We start from the raw sequence: 18,224 nt of genomic DNA on the forward strand, positions 1-18,224 counted from the left end.
TCCTACTTTTTTTGTTTGGACAGGACATACCTGGGCAATTTTCCACTTTGCCAGGTAAATGCCAGTGTTGCAGCTGCACAGGAACAGCTGGGCAAGGGGACACAGCCAGTTCTGAAGCTAGTCTTCAGTACTACTGATGTTGTCAGGACCAATAGCTTTTTCAGTATCCCATGCCTCCAGTTGTTTCATGATATCACGTGGAGTGAACTAAACTGGCTGAAAATTAGCATGAGATATACCAGGACCCTCAGGAAGAGGCCAAGATGGATCATCAGCATTTCTGGCTGAAGACGGTTGCAAATGCTTCAGCCTCGTCTTTTGCACTGATGTGTTGGGTTTCCCCGTCACTAAAGGATGGGGATATTCATGGAGCCTCCACCTCTGCTCAGTTGTTTAATTGTCCATGAACATGCAGGGTTGCAGAGTTTTGATCTGGTCAGTTGGCTCTCTACAGCATGCTGCTTCCACTTTTTGGCACACATGAGGTCCTGTGTTGTAGCTTCACCAGGTTGGCACCTCATTTTTAGGTATGCCTGATGCTGCTTCTGGCATCCTCTCATTGAATCAGGGTTTATCTCTTGGCTTGACGGTAATGGTAAAGTGAGGAATATGCCAGGCCGTGAGGGTACAGATTGAATACAAATTCTGCTGCTGATGATGCCCCACAGTTTCCAGTTTTGATCTGCTAGTTCTTTTCTGAATCCATATCATCTAACACAGGGGATAGTACTGTACAACACGATGGACGGTATCCTCAGTGTGAAGGCAGGACTTCATCTTTACAATGACTGCACAAGAACTCCTACCAATACTGTCATGGACAGATACATCTGTGACAGGTAGATTGTTGAGGGTGAGGTCAAATAGGTTTTTCTCACCACTTGCCAGAGGCCCAGCCTAGCAGCGCTGTCCTTCAGGACTTGGCCAGCTCGGGCAGTAGTGGGACTACAGAGCCACTCTTGAAGTCCCCCACCCATAGCGTATTCTGTGCCATTGCTACCCTCAGTGCTTCCTCCCAAGTGGTATTCAACATGGAGGAGTACTTACTCATCAGCTGAAGGAGGGCATCAGGTGGTAATCAGCAGGAGGTTTCCTTGCCTGTATTTTATCTGATGCCATGAGACTTCATAAGGTCCAGAATGAATGTTGAGGAATTCTTGGGCAACTCCCTCCCAACAGTATACCACTGTGCCACCAACTCTGGGTCTATCCTGTCATATTGTCTCCATCACAGGGATGATAGAGGTGTCTGGGACAGTTACTGTTACGTTTGATTCCATGAGCATGTCTATGTCAGGCTTATGCTTGATTAGTCTCTGGGACAGCTCTCCTATTTTGATCAGAAGCCCCCAGGTGCTCGTAAGGAGGACTTTTCAGGGTCAAATGGGCATGGTGTTTCCGGTGTCTAGGTTCATGCCGTACAATCTTATTCTTTTTTTTGACTTTTCTGTAGCAGTTTGGTACAACTGAATGACTTACTTGGCATTTCAGGAGGCAGTTAAGAGTCAACCATCTGGAGTCACTTCAGGTAACGATGACAGATTGCCGTCCCTAAAGGTATTAGTGAACCAGATGGGTTTCTTGGACAATCCAATAGTTTTGTGGTCACTGTTACTGAGACTAACTTTTAGCTCCATGTTTATTTATTAATTTAATTTAATTTCCACCAGCTGCCATGGTGGGATTTGATTTGCCAAAGCATTAGCCTGGGCCTCTGAATTACTAGTCCACGAACATTAACAGTACCCCATGTCGTGGGATCCAACTTACAGGCTCTGAGATTGTTTTTCAAAGTGCCTTTGAACCTAAGCTTGGGGCATCCCTATGATGCATGTTTTCATGTTCAGCTGGCTATAGAATACCACCTTCAGTATGCGGGAGTCCGCCATGTGAACAACATGGCAGACCCAGCAAAACTGAGCTCTGAGCATGCTCCTGGTCTCAGGTACCTGGGTGGCACCTTGCTCGAGCTCCAGTGTTAGGGATTTTGTCCTACTAAATGATGTTGCAAGTGGATCTTAAGCAGTGAATTGGAATGCATCTAGTTGCTTTATGTGACACTAGTAGGTTGCCCATGCCTCAAAGCCAGGGAAGTAATGTGGAGTTTGACCTTTGTTTATCAGACAAACTCCATGCACTCTCGAAAGCCTGTGGGTGAGCCTGCTGAATGTTGAACTTGCTTTTCCTAGGCGACGAGCAACTTAATCATCCAACATAGCGTTGCTGGAGAGAATATTCTCAAGATAGCAGAACTTTTGAACTAAGTTAAACTCATTGATTTTAACTACGGGGACTTGGGATTTATGGCCAGGGGCAAGTTGGTACAAGACCTCTGTCTTTCTTAGATTTATTGTAAGGCCAAAGTGTTCTGAGGTTTGGGCCAAAGCCGTCAACAACATGTGCTCCAGAGTGTGCGCTACAAGAGCTCAGTCGTCAGCAAATGACAGTTCACTTAGAAACTGTTCTTTGTGCAAGCTGTGAAGCTTTGCGCATTGAAGAGGTTACTTTCAGTCCTGAAATGAATGGTTACTGCTGTATCGAGATCTTTGAGTTCATACAAGAGTGTGCTGAAAAGTCTACAGCAAACAGAACTGGAGCCATTACATAATCTTGCTTGGTGCCATTGGTGACAGGAAAGGCATCTGAGAAGGCACTACTCTGTATCTTACTGGCCATCATGATGCCATGAAATGAACTATGACCCTGATGAGCCTTTCAGGGTCAGCTGAAGTTACTGTCGAGGTTAACAACCATTCATCAAACTGTAACTGCTTCCCTAGCATGTGAACAAAAAAAGTATTTTCAGGGCAGCCATTTGTACAGTATCTTCCATAGACCTTCACAGTTTACTAGTTGCATAGGCATGATATAACGGGCACTGACCGCAATATATATACTGTTTACTCTTGACTAGGATACATAGGTTCAAGGCGGCAGCTCACCACCATCTTCTCATGGGCAATTAGGGATGGACAATAAATGCTGGCCCTGAAAGTTGAAATTGACACTCAAAATAGTGATTTCAGCCTCTCAGATGTAATTCTGCAAGTACAAGCCTTTTACTGTGGCTGGCCACATCTGTTGAAGAGGCATCAACTTGAAATGTTAACTATTATTCTCTACAGATACTGCCTGACCTGCTGAGTATTTCCAGCATTTTCTGTTTTTATTAATTTCATCCTCTTCTTTTGTGAAGACAGATGTAAAGCATAATTGTGTCAAATAGCATGATCAAAAAATCATACCCCAGTCTTGTCACTCTGCCTTCACAAGATACCTGTCATTGTCCCTAATCAGCCTTACCATTCCCTATCTGCTCAAGAAAACTGCTTAATATTTCCAAGCTGCCACTGCCCTCTACTCCCGTAAATTTGCGAATATCGCGCAATTCCAAATTAATGTAACCGATGTAAACCAGTTAGCAAATTGAAAAATTTATTCACATTACTACAAAAAAATTACAGACACGCTAATAGTTTTCTCCATGAAGAGTTAAGTCTAGACTGTATTCATACTTGATCAAATCCATTTGGTTGATAGCATTTCTAGAAAATCAAGGGTCGATATTGTATATCCCTAATCTTGGTGAGAAATTTCATGTGATAGGAGCACAGACCAGAGAATATGGAAAACAGGTAGGTGGATGAAGTTGAGATGGAGTTAATTGGCCATAATCTTGCAAAATGGCAGGAGGTTCGAGGAGCTGAATGGCCTGCTCCTTTTCCTAATAAAACACAAAGGTCACCGCGGTCCATTCTTAATGCTCTGAGTTTCCAGTATATAATCAAAGGGCAATCAGCATCACCATAAATTGCTCTTAGATTTTCTGATCTGTGTCCTCATCGAACCTCACCTTGCATATTGTAACCTATAAAAAGTGAAAGACTTTAAAGATCCACTCCAGGGAAAGCATTCTATTTTTGATATTTAAACCTTTTCTTTTCTGGATATTTTTAGTTTCCAGTGTTTCAAATTATTCTCATAATTGAGCACCGGCTCCCTTAACCCCCAAGAGTCCACCTATCGAGGCAAAATATCACAGTGCACCAAGATTAACAGAGAATCCTGTTTTAGATTTTTAACTTGCTGAAAGAGCAAGATGACAAACAGGGTGAAGGCAACAGGTCATCTGGAAGCAAAAATCTGAATCCTTAGCATTGAGATTTAATGATTGAGAATTAAATAGAGAAACAACAGGGAAGGATGGCAAACTAGAGTAGGTTAAGAGGCAAATCCAATACTGAATCAGGAAAAGAAAGATTGTATGAACAATAACTTGTATTTATATAGTACCTTTAGTGTAGCAAAATATTCCAAGGGCTATCACAGTAGTGTTAAAGGAATATGAGAAATAGGATCTGGAGTAGACTCTTGATCCTGCTCTGCCATGCGATATGATCATGGCTGAACTTCTGCTTCAACTCCATTTTCCTGTCCACTCCCCATATCCCTTGATTCCGAGTGACCAAAAAGCTGTCTATCTAAATCTTGAATATACTCATGGATGGACTACTTCAACCCACTCAGGTAGACAATGCTAAAGATTCACAAGTCTCTGAATGAAGAAATTTCATCTCTGACCTAAATGATTGACCCCTTATACTGACATTTTGCTCCCATGAATTAGAATCCCCAGCCAGGGGAGAAAGTCATCTCAGTACCTACCTGCTCAAGGCCCTCTCATTCATATTAACTCCAGAGAATATAGACACAATTTACTCAGCCTCTCATCATAGGACAACCCTCTCATCCCAGGAATGAATGCAGTGAATTTTTACTGTCCTGCCTCCAATACAAGTATATCCTGGATACAGAGACCGAAATTGCATATGGTATTCTAGGTATGGTCTCGCCAAAGCCCTTTCCAATTGTAAAAAGATTTCTTTATTCTTACGTTCCAATCTCCTTGTAATAAAGGCCAACATGCCATTTGACTTCCTAATTGCTTGCTGTAATTGCACAAGGAACACACATTAGCATACAAGTACATTCAAGTGTCTCTGGACATCCATATTTACAACTTTGACACCTTTTAAAAAATACTTTACTTTCCTAATCTGACTACCAAAGTGAACAACCTCAGCCCCCAACTACTAGTAACTAGTACTAGTTGCCACTTTTTTGACCACTCACTTAACCTGTCTATATTTCTTTGCAGCCTCTTTGTGTCCTCCTCACAGCTTACCTTTTCACTATCTTTGTATCAGCAAACTTGGATACATTACACTCAGCCTCTGGTCTAAGTCATGAACATAGATTATAAAAAGCTGATGCCCCAGCACAGGTCCTTATGGCACTCAACTAGTATGGCCTGCCAACATGAAAATTCCCCATTTATTCCTACATTTGCTTCCTGTCCATTAACAAATCCCTCATCAATGCTAATTTAAAACCCCCAACTCCATAAACTCATATCTTGCACATTATCCTTTTATGTGACACTTTATCGAATGCCTTTTGGAAATCCAAGCACATTACATCTGCTGGCTCCTCTTTATCTGCCCTCATTAAATCCTGAAAAAACTTGAATACATTTATCAAACACAATTTCTCTTTCATCAACATTTGACACTGAAGCACACAAGGACATATTAGGACAGATAAAAAAAAGCTTTATTAAAGACATAGATTTTAAGAGGAGTATCTTCAAAAAGAAAAGAGAGGACCAGAGGCAGAGAGGTTAAAAGAGTGAATTCAAGAACTTCAGCCTTGGCAGCTGAAGGCACAGCCACCAATAGTGGAGTGATTAAAGTTGTGGATGTGCGAGAGGCCAGAAGTGGAGGAACACAAATACCTTGGAGGGTTCTAGGGCTGGTGAAGATTACAGAGATAGGGAGAGGCTGGTGGATTTGAAGCAAGGATGAGAATTCTAAAATCAAGGTGAGCAGTTTCGGTCAGCGAGCACAGGCTGATAAGCGAACGAGGCTTTGCGCAATCGTGAGGAAATCAAGACAAAGAAAGGAAAAATGTGAAAAAAAATTAAAGCATTTTTAAAAAACCTCTTAAGAATTTATCACATACAGGAAAAAGTCTGAGGAGTCTAAACTATTCCCTATCTGGGCCAGAGATTTTGACTTGCATTGCATCAGGTACCATGCCCTCCGAGGACATTGGCAACCATGGGCCTCCATGTTAATCTTGCTCTGGAGGCGTGGCTCGCCATCGCTGGTGGCACACTGATCCAGTTTGTGAGGCTCTTTAGAAAGATCGCTCTTTGTCCATCAATCCTTGCCATCAGCATCAGACCCTCCAAATCAAGACACGTGTCCAAGAAACTCCAACTCTCTTCCCAATCCTGGCCAGCAGAGCTCCCCAAATCCCAGACCCTACCAGCACCTTCCCATTCCCTGTCAAAGACACTCCCACCACTCACTCCAAAAACCACAACTCTGCAGCTTGAACTCTTCTCTGCATCATCTCACCACTCACCTCCACATTCCAAAATTGGTGCAATGCAGCACTCCAGGACTCCCAGGCACACCCCTATGGACAACCTTGAGTAAATCACAATTTTTTCCATTCCCCAAAATACATCTCTGGTCATTCCAACTCTCCTCTTGGCCACACCCTCCGACTGATGCCAACGCACCTCCCAGGCAAAATCTGTCCATGCGTGTGACTGCCCCCCCCCCCTCCCCAACTCCCCATGGTGATCCCACACTCCGGCACAATTCTCCCCTTGGACAGCACCAAACATCCTGCCCTGCCACCCCCACAATCCATGCTCAGTCCCCCTGACCCCCACTCCACCTAAAATCCCCTGCAGCCTCTCTTCAGGGTTGGCAACAAGAATGAGATCCCACACTACTAAAGTTGTAACATCCAACCAACAATCCCAGGAGGTCCTCAATCTCTCTAAGAACATCCTCACCATACAAACTGAATAAATCTCAGGAGAAAACATATTCCTGTCTGACCCCTCTTTTAACCTTCACAAAATCACTTAGGTCATTCTCAACTTTTACGGCTGCAGTTTTTTCCCAGCAAAGATTTCTCAGCACTCTAGATCAAGAGACTCTCACCTGCTCATCAGTTCTTCATGGTTCAGCTTGTTAAATACCTTACCATAATCAATGAAACACATGAATACATCTTTTTTCATCTCGATGGCTCTTGCAAATAGCATGTGTACCATAAAGGTAGCATTTCTTATTCCTCTATCTTCTAGAAAACCACATTGAAGAGCTGAAATTTCTGGCTTCATCTTGCTCCTGGCCCCATTCATCAGTACTCGAAGAAGGATCTTAGTAATGTCACTCATCAGACTGATGGTGCGATGGAGCTCACATTCAGTTGCTCCAGGCTTTTTAAGGAGCACAGTAAATATCAATTTACTTAAGTCTTCTGGGATTTCTCCAGTGTCATTCTTGAGTCTGTTTTTACATTTTTCTATTCCTATACATTTTTTGTTCAACCATTTTCCTTCTCTTCAACACATTTTTGCTTGATCCTTTCATCCAATTCCTGATGTTTCCGATGATCTATTATCATTACCTTCCTTCTGTGTTCCATCAGCTCCAATATTTCCTCTGTCATTCATTTTTGTTTTGTTCTCTTTTCGTTAATTGGAATGGTGCTTTTTGATGATTCTAACACTGATGCTTTGAACATTTCCCATGTTGAAGGGTTTCCTTGGTCAAGCTGAAAGGTTTTTGAACTTCCGTTTTAACATTTTCTTTGATTGAAATCTCTGTATTGAGTAGTTCATATTCCAATCTCTTTAATGTTCCTGTTTTTTTTTTCAACTTCCTTAGCTTTATTTTGATGGTGCAAACTAAAGGTGCATGGTCCCTTGTGCAGTCAGCGCCGGGGTAGGTCTTTGCTTGTTGAACTGCATTTCGGGATCTGTTTATTTTCACATGGTTAGTTTGATTTCTGGTCATGTCGCTAGAGTTTTTCCAGGTTTCTTGGATGCCACTTAAACCAGGGATTTAGAATAACCAGATCATTTGCTGTGCTTACGTTGGGATCACCAAGGCATGAGGTCCAACATTGTTGCATTTCCTGATAGAACTTACTTTTGCATTTAGATCACCCATTACAAAAATCACTTCATTTGTTTTACATTGATGTGAGACTTTAACCAAGTCTTTATAGAAGTGATCAATATCCCCTTCTTCATGGTCAGATGTTGGTGCATATACCTAGATGATGGCAAGACTGAAGGGTTAGGCTCTGATTTTAAATAGGCATACTCTGTCTGAGATAGCCCAATAACCTAGCACACATTTTGAAACTTCATCTAGGAGGATTCCTACATTTCTCTCATGTTTTTGATCTCGAGTAGATGCGTGTGATGCCATCTGATGTAAAATTACCTACATCTTTCAAGCATGTTTCACTCAAATCAAGAATTTTGGCTTTCAACACCTCATTTCATGCTTGACGTTTATCAATTTTCCAGATTATAACAGGGTTCTCACATTCCAATCACTATGATTTGGCTGAAACTTACAATCCCCAACACAGCTGGTCAACTGGTGTAGAGTCTGAGTCAAGGTGAGCAGCTCTAACCTTCCTTCCAACTGCAGCCCAGATACTCAGATCTGCTCTTCTTTAATAATTTAACTCAGACATGTCAAAATATATTTCCTGTTGTTCCAACGTCCATTTAGTTGATTCCACGCGAAGTCCAGCCAAATTTCATCAGCTCCTGCTGGTTGAAACAATATGGGGTTTTCCATGGAAGATGTATCCAGACAAATATTATCAGTTCTAATTGTATGAGCAATTCTCCTCCTATCCATGCCAACATGTTACCCCCTATACTATGAACTTTACTTTTTGCAATAACCTTTGATGTGGCATTTTATCAAATGCCTCCTGGAAATCTAAGTACAGTATATCCACCAGTTCCCCTTTATCCACAGTACATGTTACTTCCTTAAAAGAACTCCAATAATTTGGTTAACCACGATTTCCCTTTCACAAAATCATGTTGACTCTACATGATGACCTTGAGTTTATCCAAGTGCCCTGCTATATCTTCTTTAATAATTGTTTTGAACGTTTTCCCGACGACAGATGTTAAGCCAACTGGCCTATAGCTTCCTGCTTTCTGTCTCCCTCTCTTCTTGAATAATGGAGTTGCATTTGCTATCTTCCAATCTAATGGGACATTCTCTGAATCTGGGGAGCTTTAGAAAATTAAAACCAACGCATCAACTATCTCACTAGACACATCTTTTAAGACCCTAGGATGAAGTCCATCAAGACCCAGGCTCTTTTCAGCCCGCAGCTCCAACAATTTACTCAGCACCACTCCTCTGGTGACTAATTTTCCTGACTTCCTTCCCCACTTTCATTTCCTGGTTTACGGCTGCTTCTGGGATGTTACTTGTATCCTCTATAGTGAAGACTGATGCAAAATACCTGTTCAATTCATCTGCCATCTCCTTGTTTTCCATTATCAATTCTCCAGATTCACTTTCTATGGGAACAACGTTCACTTTGTTGACTCTTTTTTAAAAATATTTATGAATACACTGTTTTTATATTTCTGGTTAGCTTTCTCTCTTACTCTAATTTTTTCCTCCCTGTTAGTCTTTTAGCCCTTTTTTGTTGCTCCTTATATTCTATCCAATCTTCTTGCCTTTGCATAATTATATGCTTTTTCTTTAAGTTTGATACTATCTTTACCTTTCTAGTTAACCACGGATGGTGTCCCCGTCCCTTGGACCTTTTCTTACTCGTTGGAATGTATCTATTCTGTGCATTCTGAAACATCCCCTTAAATATTAGCCATTGCATCTCTATTGACCTATCCCTTAACCTAATTTTCCTATTTACTTCAACCAGCTCAGCTTTCATGCCCTCATAATTGCCCTAATTTATATTTAAAAAATTTATCTCAGACCCAGTCCTCACTTCCACAAATGAAAATTCAATTACATTCTGGTCGCTACCTAGGGGCGCCTTCACTATGAGACCATTAATTACTCCCACTTCATTGCACAATACCAGGTGTAGTATAGCCTGCTCTCTGGCTGGCTTGAGAACATGCTGTTCTAAGAAACTATCCCAAAAACATTCAATGTACTCTTTATCTAGGTTACCTTTGCCCATCTGACTTTTCCAGTTCGTGTGTAAATTAAAATCTCCCGTGATTATCACTGTGCCTTTCTGACAAGCTCCAATTATTTCTTCCTTTATGCTCAACCCTATATGTGGTTGCTATTAGGGGGCCTGTACACAACTCCCACAAGTGACTTCTTGCCTTTACCATTTCTCATCTCTACCCAAACTGTTTCCACATCCTGGCTTCCTGAACTTAGGTCATCCCTCTCTATTGTGCTCACACCATCATTAACTAACTAACAGGACCTAGACATTGATTATCACACCTGGGAGTCACCAGCTGACGACAGAAAAATGGCGACAGCTCCTGTGGTCTGCAGGATGGAAGACTTATACACCTTCTCAAATCCACCTCATCATCCTGCTGCCTGGAATCAAATGCAAGCTGCAGATGTTGCGACCATGGATCTTGTGCTTTCCACCCCATCCCTCCTTTCCTCACCTCAACACTGCTTTTCTACATTTTAGCAACAGATGCCAATGCCAAACAACACTCTGGTTTCATGTGCGGCATTTATGGAAGAACCTGCCTCTCAAGGATTAGCTTCTTCAGCTATCAGCAAAAGTGCACCATATGAAGGCACCCCATTTGCAATGGATTTGTTTACTGATGTCCATCATCTTTGTATATAGATAGATGCCAAGATACGATTCCTTCAAAGGACCATTGCTTGATTTGGCACTCAACTACAGCTCAGGTACTGAAACTACGTGTATGTTAGAGGATAGTGTGGATACTGGGTTAGCACTTGGTGCATCACCAGGTTGGGGGGGGTGGGGGGGGGGGGGGGGGAGAGAGAGAGACTCGGGGGGGGGACCTCAATATGAGACAAGGGATAGGAAAATGCTGATAGGCATATTTGCAATGCATTTGCAGACCTTCCACAGAGCCTGCTGCCACTGTCAATGAACATGGAGATGTCTGGATCCAACTTGGGATTTGTGCAGAGCTGGAGCCCATTCTTTGAAGTCTGAAAGTGGCGGCAGGCTGTATGATATCGCTGAGGAACCAGCCATGCAGTGAATGAATACCAACATATCAGCTTCCATTGCAGCACAGGCTTAAGCCACTGAGGTGCTTGTTGCTTGCAAAACCTGCTTGGATACCCTGTAGGCTCAGACTGCTACTGTACTCAAAAGGGCATGCTGACTTTCACTGCAGCCCAGAAAACTATGTTATCAGAAGATGCAGGCGGTCTGTAGCTTAATAGCTGCAAGTATGTTGAAGCTGTGAGAGTGTGAGGCTAGCAGCATTGGTAAGTGTGTGAAGGTGAGGTAGAGTACTTGAAATGTTAAGCACGAGTTCTGATTGTTGACGGGTGAGTGAAGGGGCAGTGGTGGATGAACAGTGAGAGAGATTGGTGGCATGGTGGGTAATAGATGTCATTTGAAGTGCATTCACTAGTTTTGACCATGCTTGCAAGATGATTGAGCTTTTAATCGGCACTGCAGCTAAGTCTTCAGAACTAGAATCCATAAACTGACCTCTGTGATCACCTGCGTCCATTCCCTTTGGGATGTATGCTTCGAAAGCTTCCAAACCTCTGGAAACTTCATCAGTCTCCTGGATCACGAAGGTGGCCAAGGGCAGATCCAAGAAACTGGAAGTACCTCTGCCTGGCCTGTTGTGCCATTATCAGCCTGCGTCCCTCAACAAATACTTCCTGAGACTGTTCTCGCCCCTACTTGGGCCTAATTGCAACCACCCATTTAAGAGGGGCAGGCTGCTTTTAAGAAGTTCAGGCTAGCTGTACATTGTGTTAGCTATGCATACTTCATGCTGAGCTGCATGCTTAAACTAGGCTGATCAGCAGGCAGCACAAATTTTTCATGCTGCATGCCTCAATGAGACTGGGTGATGGGCAATCACCCATGTCCGAAAACATTATCGAGTTTTTCTCCTTAAATCTCTAGTGATTCAGGTTCATTCATGAGGGGATACTCTACATTCAATATTTCAGTAACTTACTGTAATGAACCCAAGTGATCCATGACAAATCATTACTTCTCATACCTTTAAATTGTGATACACTGCAATTTAAAATCCACATGCAGATGAAGACAGTTAGGGGAGGAAACCAACGCATACAAGACAATTGTAATATAGACATGAGACCATAAGCTGCCAAAGCAGCTCTGGTTTTTCCAATATACAACCCTTTAATTTATACTACATTATTTTAAAGAGGGTGCAGGAACAGAAAAACCTGTGGATGTCCGTGTACAGATCTTTGAAGGTGGCAGAAAAAGCTGGAAAGACTTATAAAGATAAGCATCTAAGATCCTTATCTTTATAAGCAGTGGCATAGAGTGCCAAAACAAGGAAGTTACACTAAACCGCAACAAAATGCTGGTCAGGCTCCAGCTGGAGTAGTGTGTTCAACTCTGGGCACCAGACTTTAGTACAGATGCAAAAGAGATTCATTAGATTAGTACTATGGAGGCATTTAATAGAACTATCTAAAATCAGGAAGGGTTTTGATAGGATAAAGAATAAGAAACTGTTTTCAGTGACAGCAATGTCATTAATCAGAGGACACTTTTTTATGGTAACCAGCAAAAGAGCCAGAGGTGAGATGAGAAGACTTTTTTTGTTTTACACGGTGCGCTGTTGTGATCTGAAACACAATGACTGAAAGAATGGTAGAAGCAGATTCAATAGAGAATGGATAAATAACTGAAAGGGAAATATTATGGGAATATGGGGAAAGAACAGGGGAATGGGATTAATTTGGTAGCTCTACCAAAGAGCCAGCATCAATCTTTAATGCAGCTCATGAGAATGCAGAAAACAAAATTAAGTTGAAATATATCTACTCTGTTGTGCAGTTTGGACACACTAATCTTACCTGCCATCATCTTTTGTGCCTCATAAGGTTCCATGTAACCATTATTTTCCACTTCTCGCTTTTTGATAACTTTATTCTTCAACTCATTTTTGGCATCAAATGGGTCAGAGTAGTCATCCCTCATGGCAACCTGAAACAGTCAAAAAGCGATTCAAATTACTATCATATCTGTAAATGATATGGCAGCACTGACAAAGGCAGAATTCCTTCTTCACAAAAAACTAGTGCCTTCAATTTATACAGTGCCTTCAATGAAATAAAATTTCCTACAGCACTTCATAAGCATACAATCAGACAAAACTTGACATAAAGCCAAAGGAAATTATGCTAAATGTTCTGTTGAAGAGGTAGGTTTTAAGCATAGTCATAAAGGAAGATTGGTGGGGGGTTCTTTTAGGTTTAGGGAGGGAATTCCAGAGTTGAGGGTCCAACAGACGAAGACACGTCTGTCAATGGTGGGATGACAGAAGGCAGGATGCATCGAAGGTCAGAGTTGGAGGAATTGAAGCATTCTCTCAGGGTTGTAGGGCTGGAGGAGATGGAAGGAAAGGGAGGTGTGATATTATGAAGGAATTTGAGCACAAAGTTAAGAATCTTAAAAGTAAAATGTTGGTGGACTGATAGCTAACATAGCACACGGTTGATGGACTTAAAGGACTTGGCACAAGTTAGGATACCAGTAGAGTTTTGGGCGAGTTCAAGTTTATGGAAAGTGGAAAGTGGGAGGCTAACTAGGAGAGGATTGAAATAGCTGCATCTGGGAGGTAACAAAAGCATGCATGTGGGTTGTAGCAACAGATGGGTTGAGGTAGGGACAGAGACTCTGGCTATTACAGAGGTGGAAGTAGGGGGCCTTTATAATGTAGGAGGATATGGCTTCTAGAACTCATTTCAGGGTCAAATAGACTAAAAACAGTCTGATTCAGGGCAGGGAAGAGGATGGAATCAGTGGCCAAGCAGCGGAATTTGTGATGGGGATTGAAGGCATGGGCATCGATACTAATATAAAATCAGCTTCTGACGGGCTGAGACTGCACAGGAGATTTTGTAGCTACAACGGAATTGAACCAAGGAATTTTGACTTCCATGTTCAGTCTTGCCAAGCTATGCAGCAGTCATGTTGAGCACCTTCATGACATTAACACAGTTGTACATAAAGGGAAAGAGCACAACAAAGAAATTGGGGCTTTTAGGATGAATGGTGGACATACAGCAAAGCAGCACCAAGATTTAATGCTGTCTCACTATAATTATCACAGTGAGCAGTCTGCTGGAGGACATACATTTCCCACAGAATTGGAAGGGAAAAACCTGCTGCTTTGACCAAGAAGGCTACATTGAAGATAGCTGAGGTGGTGTGCGGCACTGTGTGCATGTGTCAAGAGTCCAATATGGTTAAATGAATTAGGTCAGGGAAAGTGAGTATATTTGCTGATTCAGCTACATGTTGTGCTGTAAGGCACTTTTCCCATTTCACTGTGTCTTGCTAAGTGTTCTCTATCACAGTCCTTTCATAACCACTCAACTTTCAGAAGTACTCAGCCTTCACTTTCTATGCACTTTATCTCCTCCCTATATATTCCTCCCTATATATTCATCCCACATTGAGAGTGACCCCAATACTTATATAATGTGATGCATGTGTCATCAGTCATCCTCACCAGATACTCTGCATCCATCAGGTGAATACCTCACCTTCACTCACTCACCCTTCCAGAAGAAGGTTACTCAAAAATGCAATAGACTAGAGGTGGACAGCTACAAATATTCCATCCCACTGATTCAGAGCATGACACCCTAGAGATAAGAAGCACATCAGCTCCAGCTGAGAGGTATGCAGGAGAGGCAGGGAGCTCACAAATGATAGAATTAGAAATATCTGACAGGCATCTGCAGACTTCATTTTATCAACAACTGAACTGAGAACACTAAGCATGTTGGCTGTCAAGAGTGTGATTGTGTCACAATTAAATCATATCCCTTTTGTCCTTCATGACTTTCATGTGTACAGCCAGTGGCACAGAACATCCATGAGAATGATTCCTCAAGATGGTGTACCATCAATGGAGGACAGACATGCATCAGTACAAATGCTCACATTTTAGACTTAGATGGCTAGTTGGATTTTCACTTGGTGATTCACACTTCAAAAGTGAGCACGAGCAGTCATTGGTGGCAGGGGCCAATGTGGAGAGCCCACATTAGGGTGCTGCCAATCCTGTCCAAGCTCTGCCTGGTTAGACACCATTGCTAACCCTGGAAGCTATCACTCAGGAGCAGAATGCTAGAAACGCATCAGCAATTTAGCCAAGCATGGACACACGTGGTAATGCACACAGCAGAGTAGATGGAGTAATTCAACTAGATTACTAGTAAATTGGTAGCGTAGGGAACTGCAAGAATGTTTGATAGAGAGGGAAGTCACATCCTTGAAGCTCCAAGTAAGGGTCTCAAATAAGTCCACCATGACCTGCACACTTTGCATGCCAACTTGTCTGCCATCTCAAACATGATGATAAGTATCTTAGATATAACACATCACTGTTCTTTATCAAGCTGGTCTGCAGCAGACTGGTAGGAGTGGCATGACTCTGGCACAGAACGACTTAAAGTACTCCCACTTATCAGTCATTGCACCAACCCCTCCACTCCTCAGCCAGTACATGACATTATCTTGTCTCATAATGGTGCAGGTGCAGAAGTGGTAGAAGCACAAGATGAAGAAATTGCACACAAATGTTTGACAAAATGTTATGCTGTCAAATTTCCTTTCTTTTTCAACAATGAACCATCACGATTAAGTAAAAGGCGTTTCCCTCAAAGTGGTCTGTGAGCTAAGAATTTGCGTATGGATGTAGTCCCCTTGTAATTTATGAATGGTTCAATTTAAAAAATAACCTAGCAGACAAGTTTTATTGTGAAACAAGATAATGGGGAGGTGGTGGCTTAGTGGTATTATAACTGGACCAGTAATCAGGAGACCCAAGGTAATGCTCTGGGGACCTGGGTTTAAATTCCACCACGGCAGATGGTGGAATTTGAATTCAATAAAAATATGGAATTAAAAGTCTAATGATGATAAAACCATTGTCGATTGTCATAAAAACCCATCTAGTTCACTAATGTCCCTTAGAGAAGGAAATCTGCTGTCCTTACCTTGTCTGGCCTACCTGCGAGTCCAGATCCACAGCAATGTGGCTGACTCTTAAATGCACAATGAAATGGCCTAGCAAGTCACTTAATTGTATCAAACCGCAACAGAAATTTGGGTGAGGAATGAAACCAGCCAGACCACCGAGCATCGACCTAGGCACCAGAAATGACAACAGCAAATTCAGTCCTTTTGACCCTGAAAGGTCCTCCTTACCAACATCTGGGGTTTGTGCCAAAATTGGGAGAGCTGTCCACAGACTAGTCAAGCAACAGCCTGAGTCCTCATGGAATCATACCTTACAGAAAATGTCCCAGACACAACCATCACCATCCCTGGGTACGTCCTGTCCCACCGGTCAACAGACCCAGCCAAGGTGGTGATACAGTGGTTTACAGTCAAGAGGGAGTTCCCCTGGGAGTCCTCAAAATTGGCTCTGGACCGCGTGCCTCGTGAAGTCTCATGGCATCAGGTCAAACAGGGCAAGAAAATCTTGTGCTGATTACCTCGTACTGCCACCACTACTGAGCTGAATCAGCACTCCATGTTGAACACCACGTGAAGGAAGCACCGAGGGCAGCAAGGATACAGAATGTACTCTGGGTGGGGGACTTCAATACTTCGATGTCCATCGCCAAGAGTAGCTCAGTCACAACAGGACAGACTGAGCTGGCCAAGTCCTAAAAGACATAGCTGCTAAACTGAGTCGCGGCAGGTGGTAAGGGAACCAACAAGAGGGAAAAACATACTTGACCTCATCCTCACCAACCTGCCTGCTGCAGATGCATCTGTCCATTACAATATCGGTAGGAGTAACCACCACATATTCCTTGTGGAGACTAAGTCCTGTCTTCACATTGAGGATACCCTCCATCGTGTTGTGTGGCACTACCACCATGCTAAATGGGACAGATTTTGAACAGATTTAGCAACTCAAGACTGGGCACCCATGAGGTATTGTGGCCACCAGCAGCAAGAGAATTGTATTCAACAACAATTTGTAACCTCATGACCTGACATATCCCCCAATCTGCCATTACCACCAAACCAGGGGGTCAAGCCTGGTTCAATGAAGAGTGCAAGGAGCAGCATCAGGCATACCTACAAATGAGGTGTCAACCTGGTGAAGCTACAACACAGGACTACTTATGTGCCAAACAGCAGAAGCAGCAAAGTAACAGACAGAGCTAAGCAATTCCACAATCAACCGATCGGATCTAAGCTCTGCAGTCCTGCGACATCCAGTCATGAATTGTGGTGGACAATTAAACAACTCACTGGAGGAGGCGGCTCCACAAATATCCTGACCCTCAATGATGGGGGAGCCCAGCACATCAGTGCAAAAGATAAGGCAGAAGCATTTGCAACAATCTTCAGCCAGAAGTGGATGATCTATCTCAGCCTCCTCTGCAGGTCCCCAGCATCACAGATGCCAGTCTTTAGCCAATTTGATTCACTCCACACTATCAAGAAATGGCTGAAGGCACTGGATACTTCAAAGGCTATGAGCCCTGACAATATCCTGGGAATAGTACTGAAGACTTGTGCTTCAGAACTTGCCACACCCCTAGCCAAGCTGTGCCAGTACAGCTACAACACTGGCATCTACCTGGCAATGTGGAAAATTGCCAGGTATCTCCTGTAAACAAGAAGCAGGATAAATCACACCCAATCACACGTCCCATCAGTCTACTCTCAATCATCAGTAAAGTGATGGAAGGGGTCACCAACAGTGCTATCAAGCAGCAATGGCTTCGCAATAACCTGCTCACTGACATTCAGTTTGGGTTCTGGAGGGTCACTCAGCTCCTGACCTCACTCCAGCCTTGGTTCAAGCATGGACAAAAGAGCTGAACTCCCGGGGGGAGATGAGAGTGACTGCCCTTGACATCAAGGCAACATTTGACCGACTGTGGCATCAAGGAGCCCTAGCAAAACTGGAGTCAATGGGAATCAGGAGGAAAACTCTCCGCTGGTTGGAGTTTTACCTAACACAAAGGAATATGGTTGTGATTGTTGGACGTCAGTCATCTCCATTGCAGAAAACATTGCAGGAGTTCCTCAGGGTAGTGTCCTAGGCCCAAACATCTTCAGCCGCTTTATCAATGACATTCCTTCCATCATAAGGTCAGAAGTGGGGGATGTTC

General features: G+C 42.9%; 1 protein-coding gene across 1 annotated transcript in view; it reads right to left on the minus strand.

The window, feature by feature from the left end:
* LOC144698748 (SH2 domain-containing adapter protein B-like) overlaps positions 1-18,224 on the minus strand; it is a 196,178-nt gene that overhangs the window by 146,730 nt on the left and 31,224 nt on the right. Inside the window, exon 2 of the mRNA XM_078570513.1 lies at positions 12,927-13,056. Coding sequence (XP_078426639.1) covers positions 12,927-13,056 — 130 coding nt within the window. The remainder of the gene's footprint in view (positions 1-12,926; positions 13,057-18,224) is intronic.

Source organism: Cetorhinus maximus, chromosome 2 (assembly GCF_964194155.1).
Source record: "Cetorhinus maximus chromosome 2, sCetMax3.hap1.1, whole genome shotgun sequence".
NCBI lineage: Eukaryota > Metazoa > Chordata > Chondrichthyes > Lamniformes > Cetorhinidae > Cetorhinus > Cetorhinus maximus.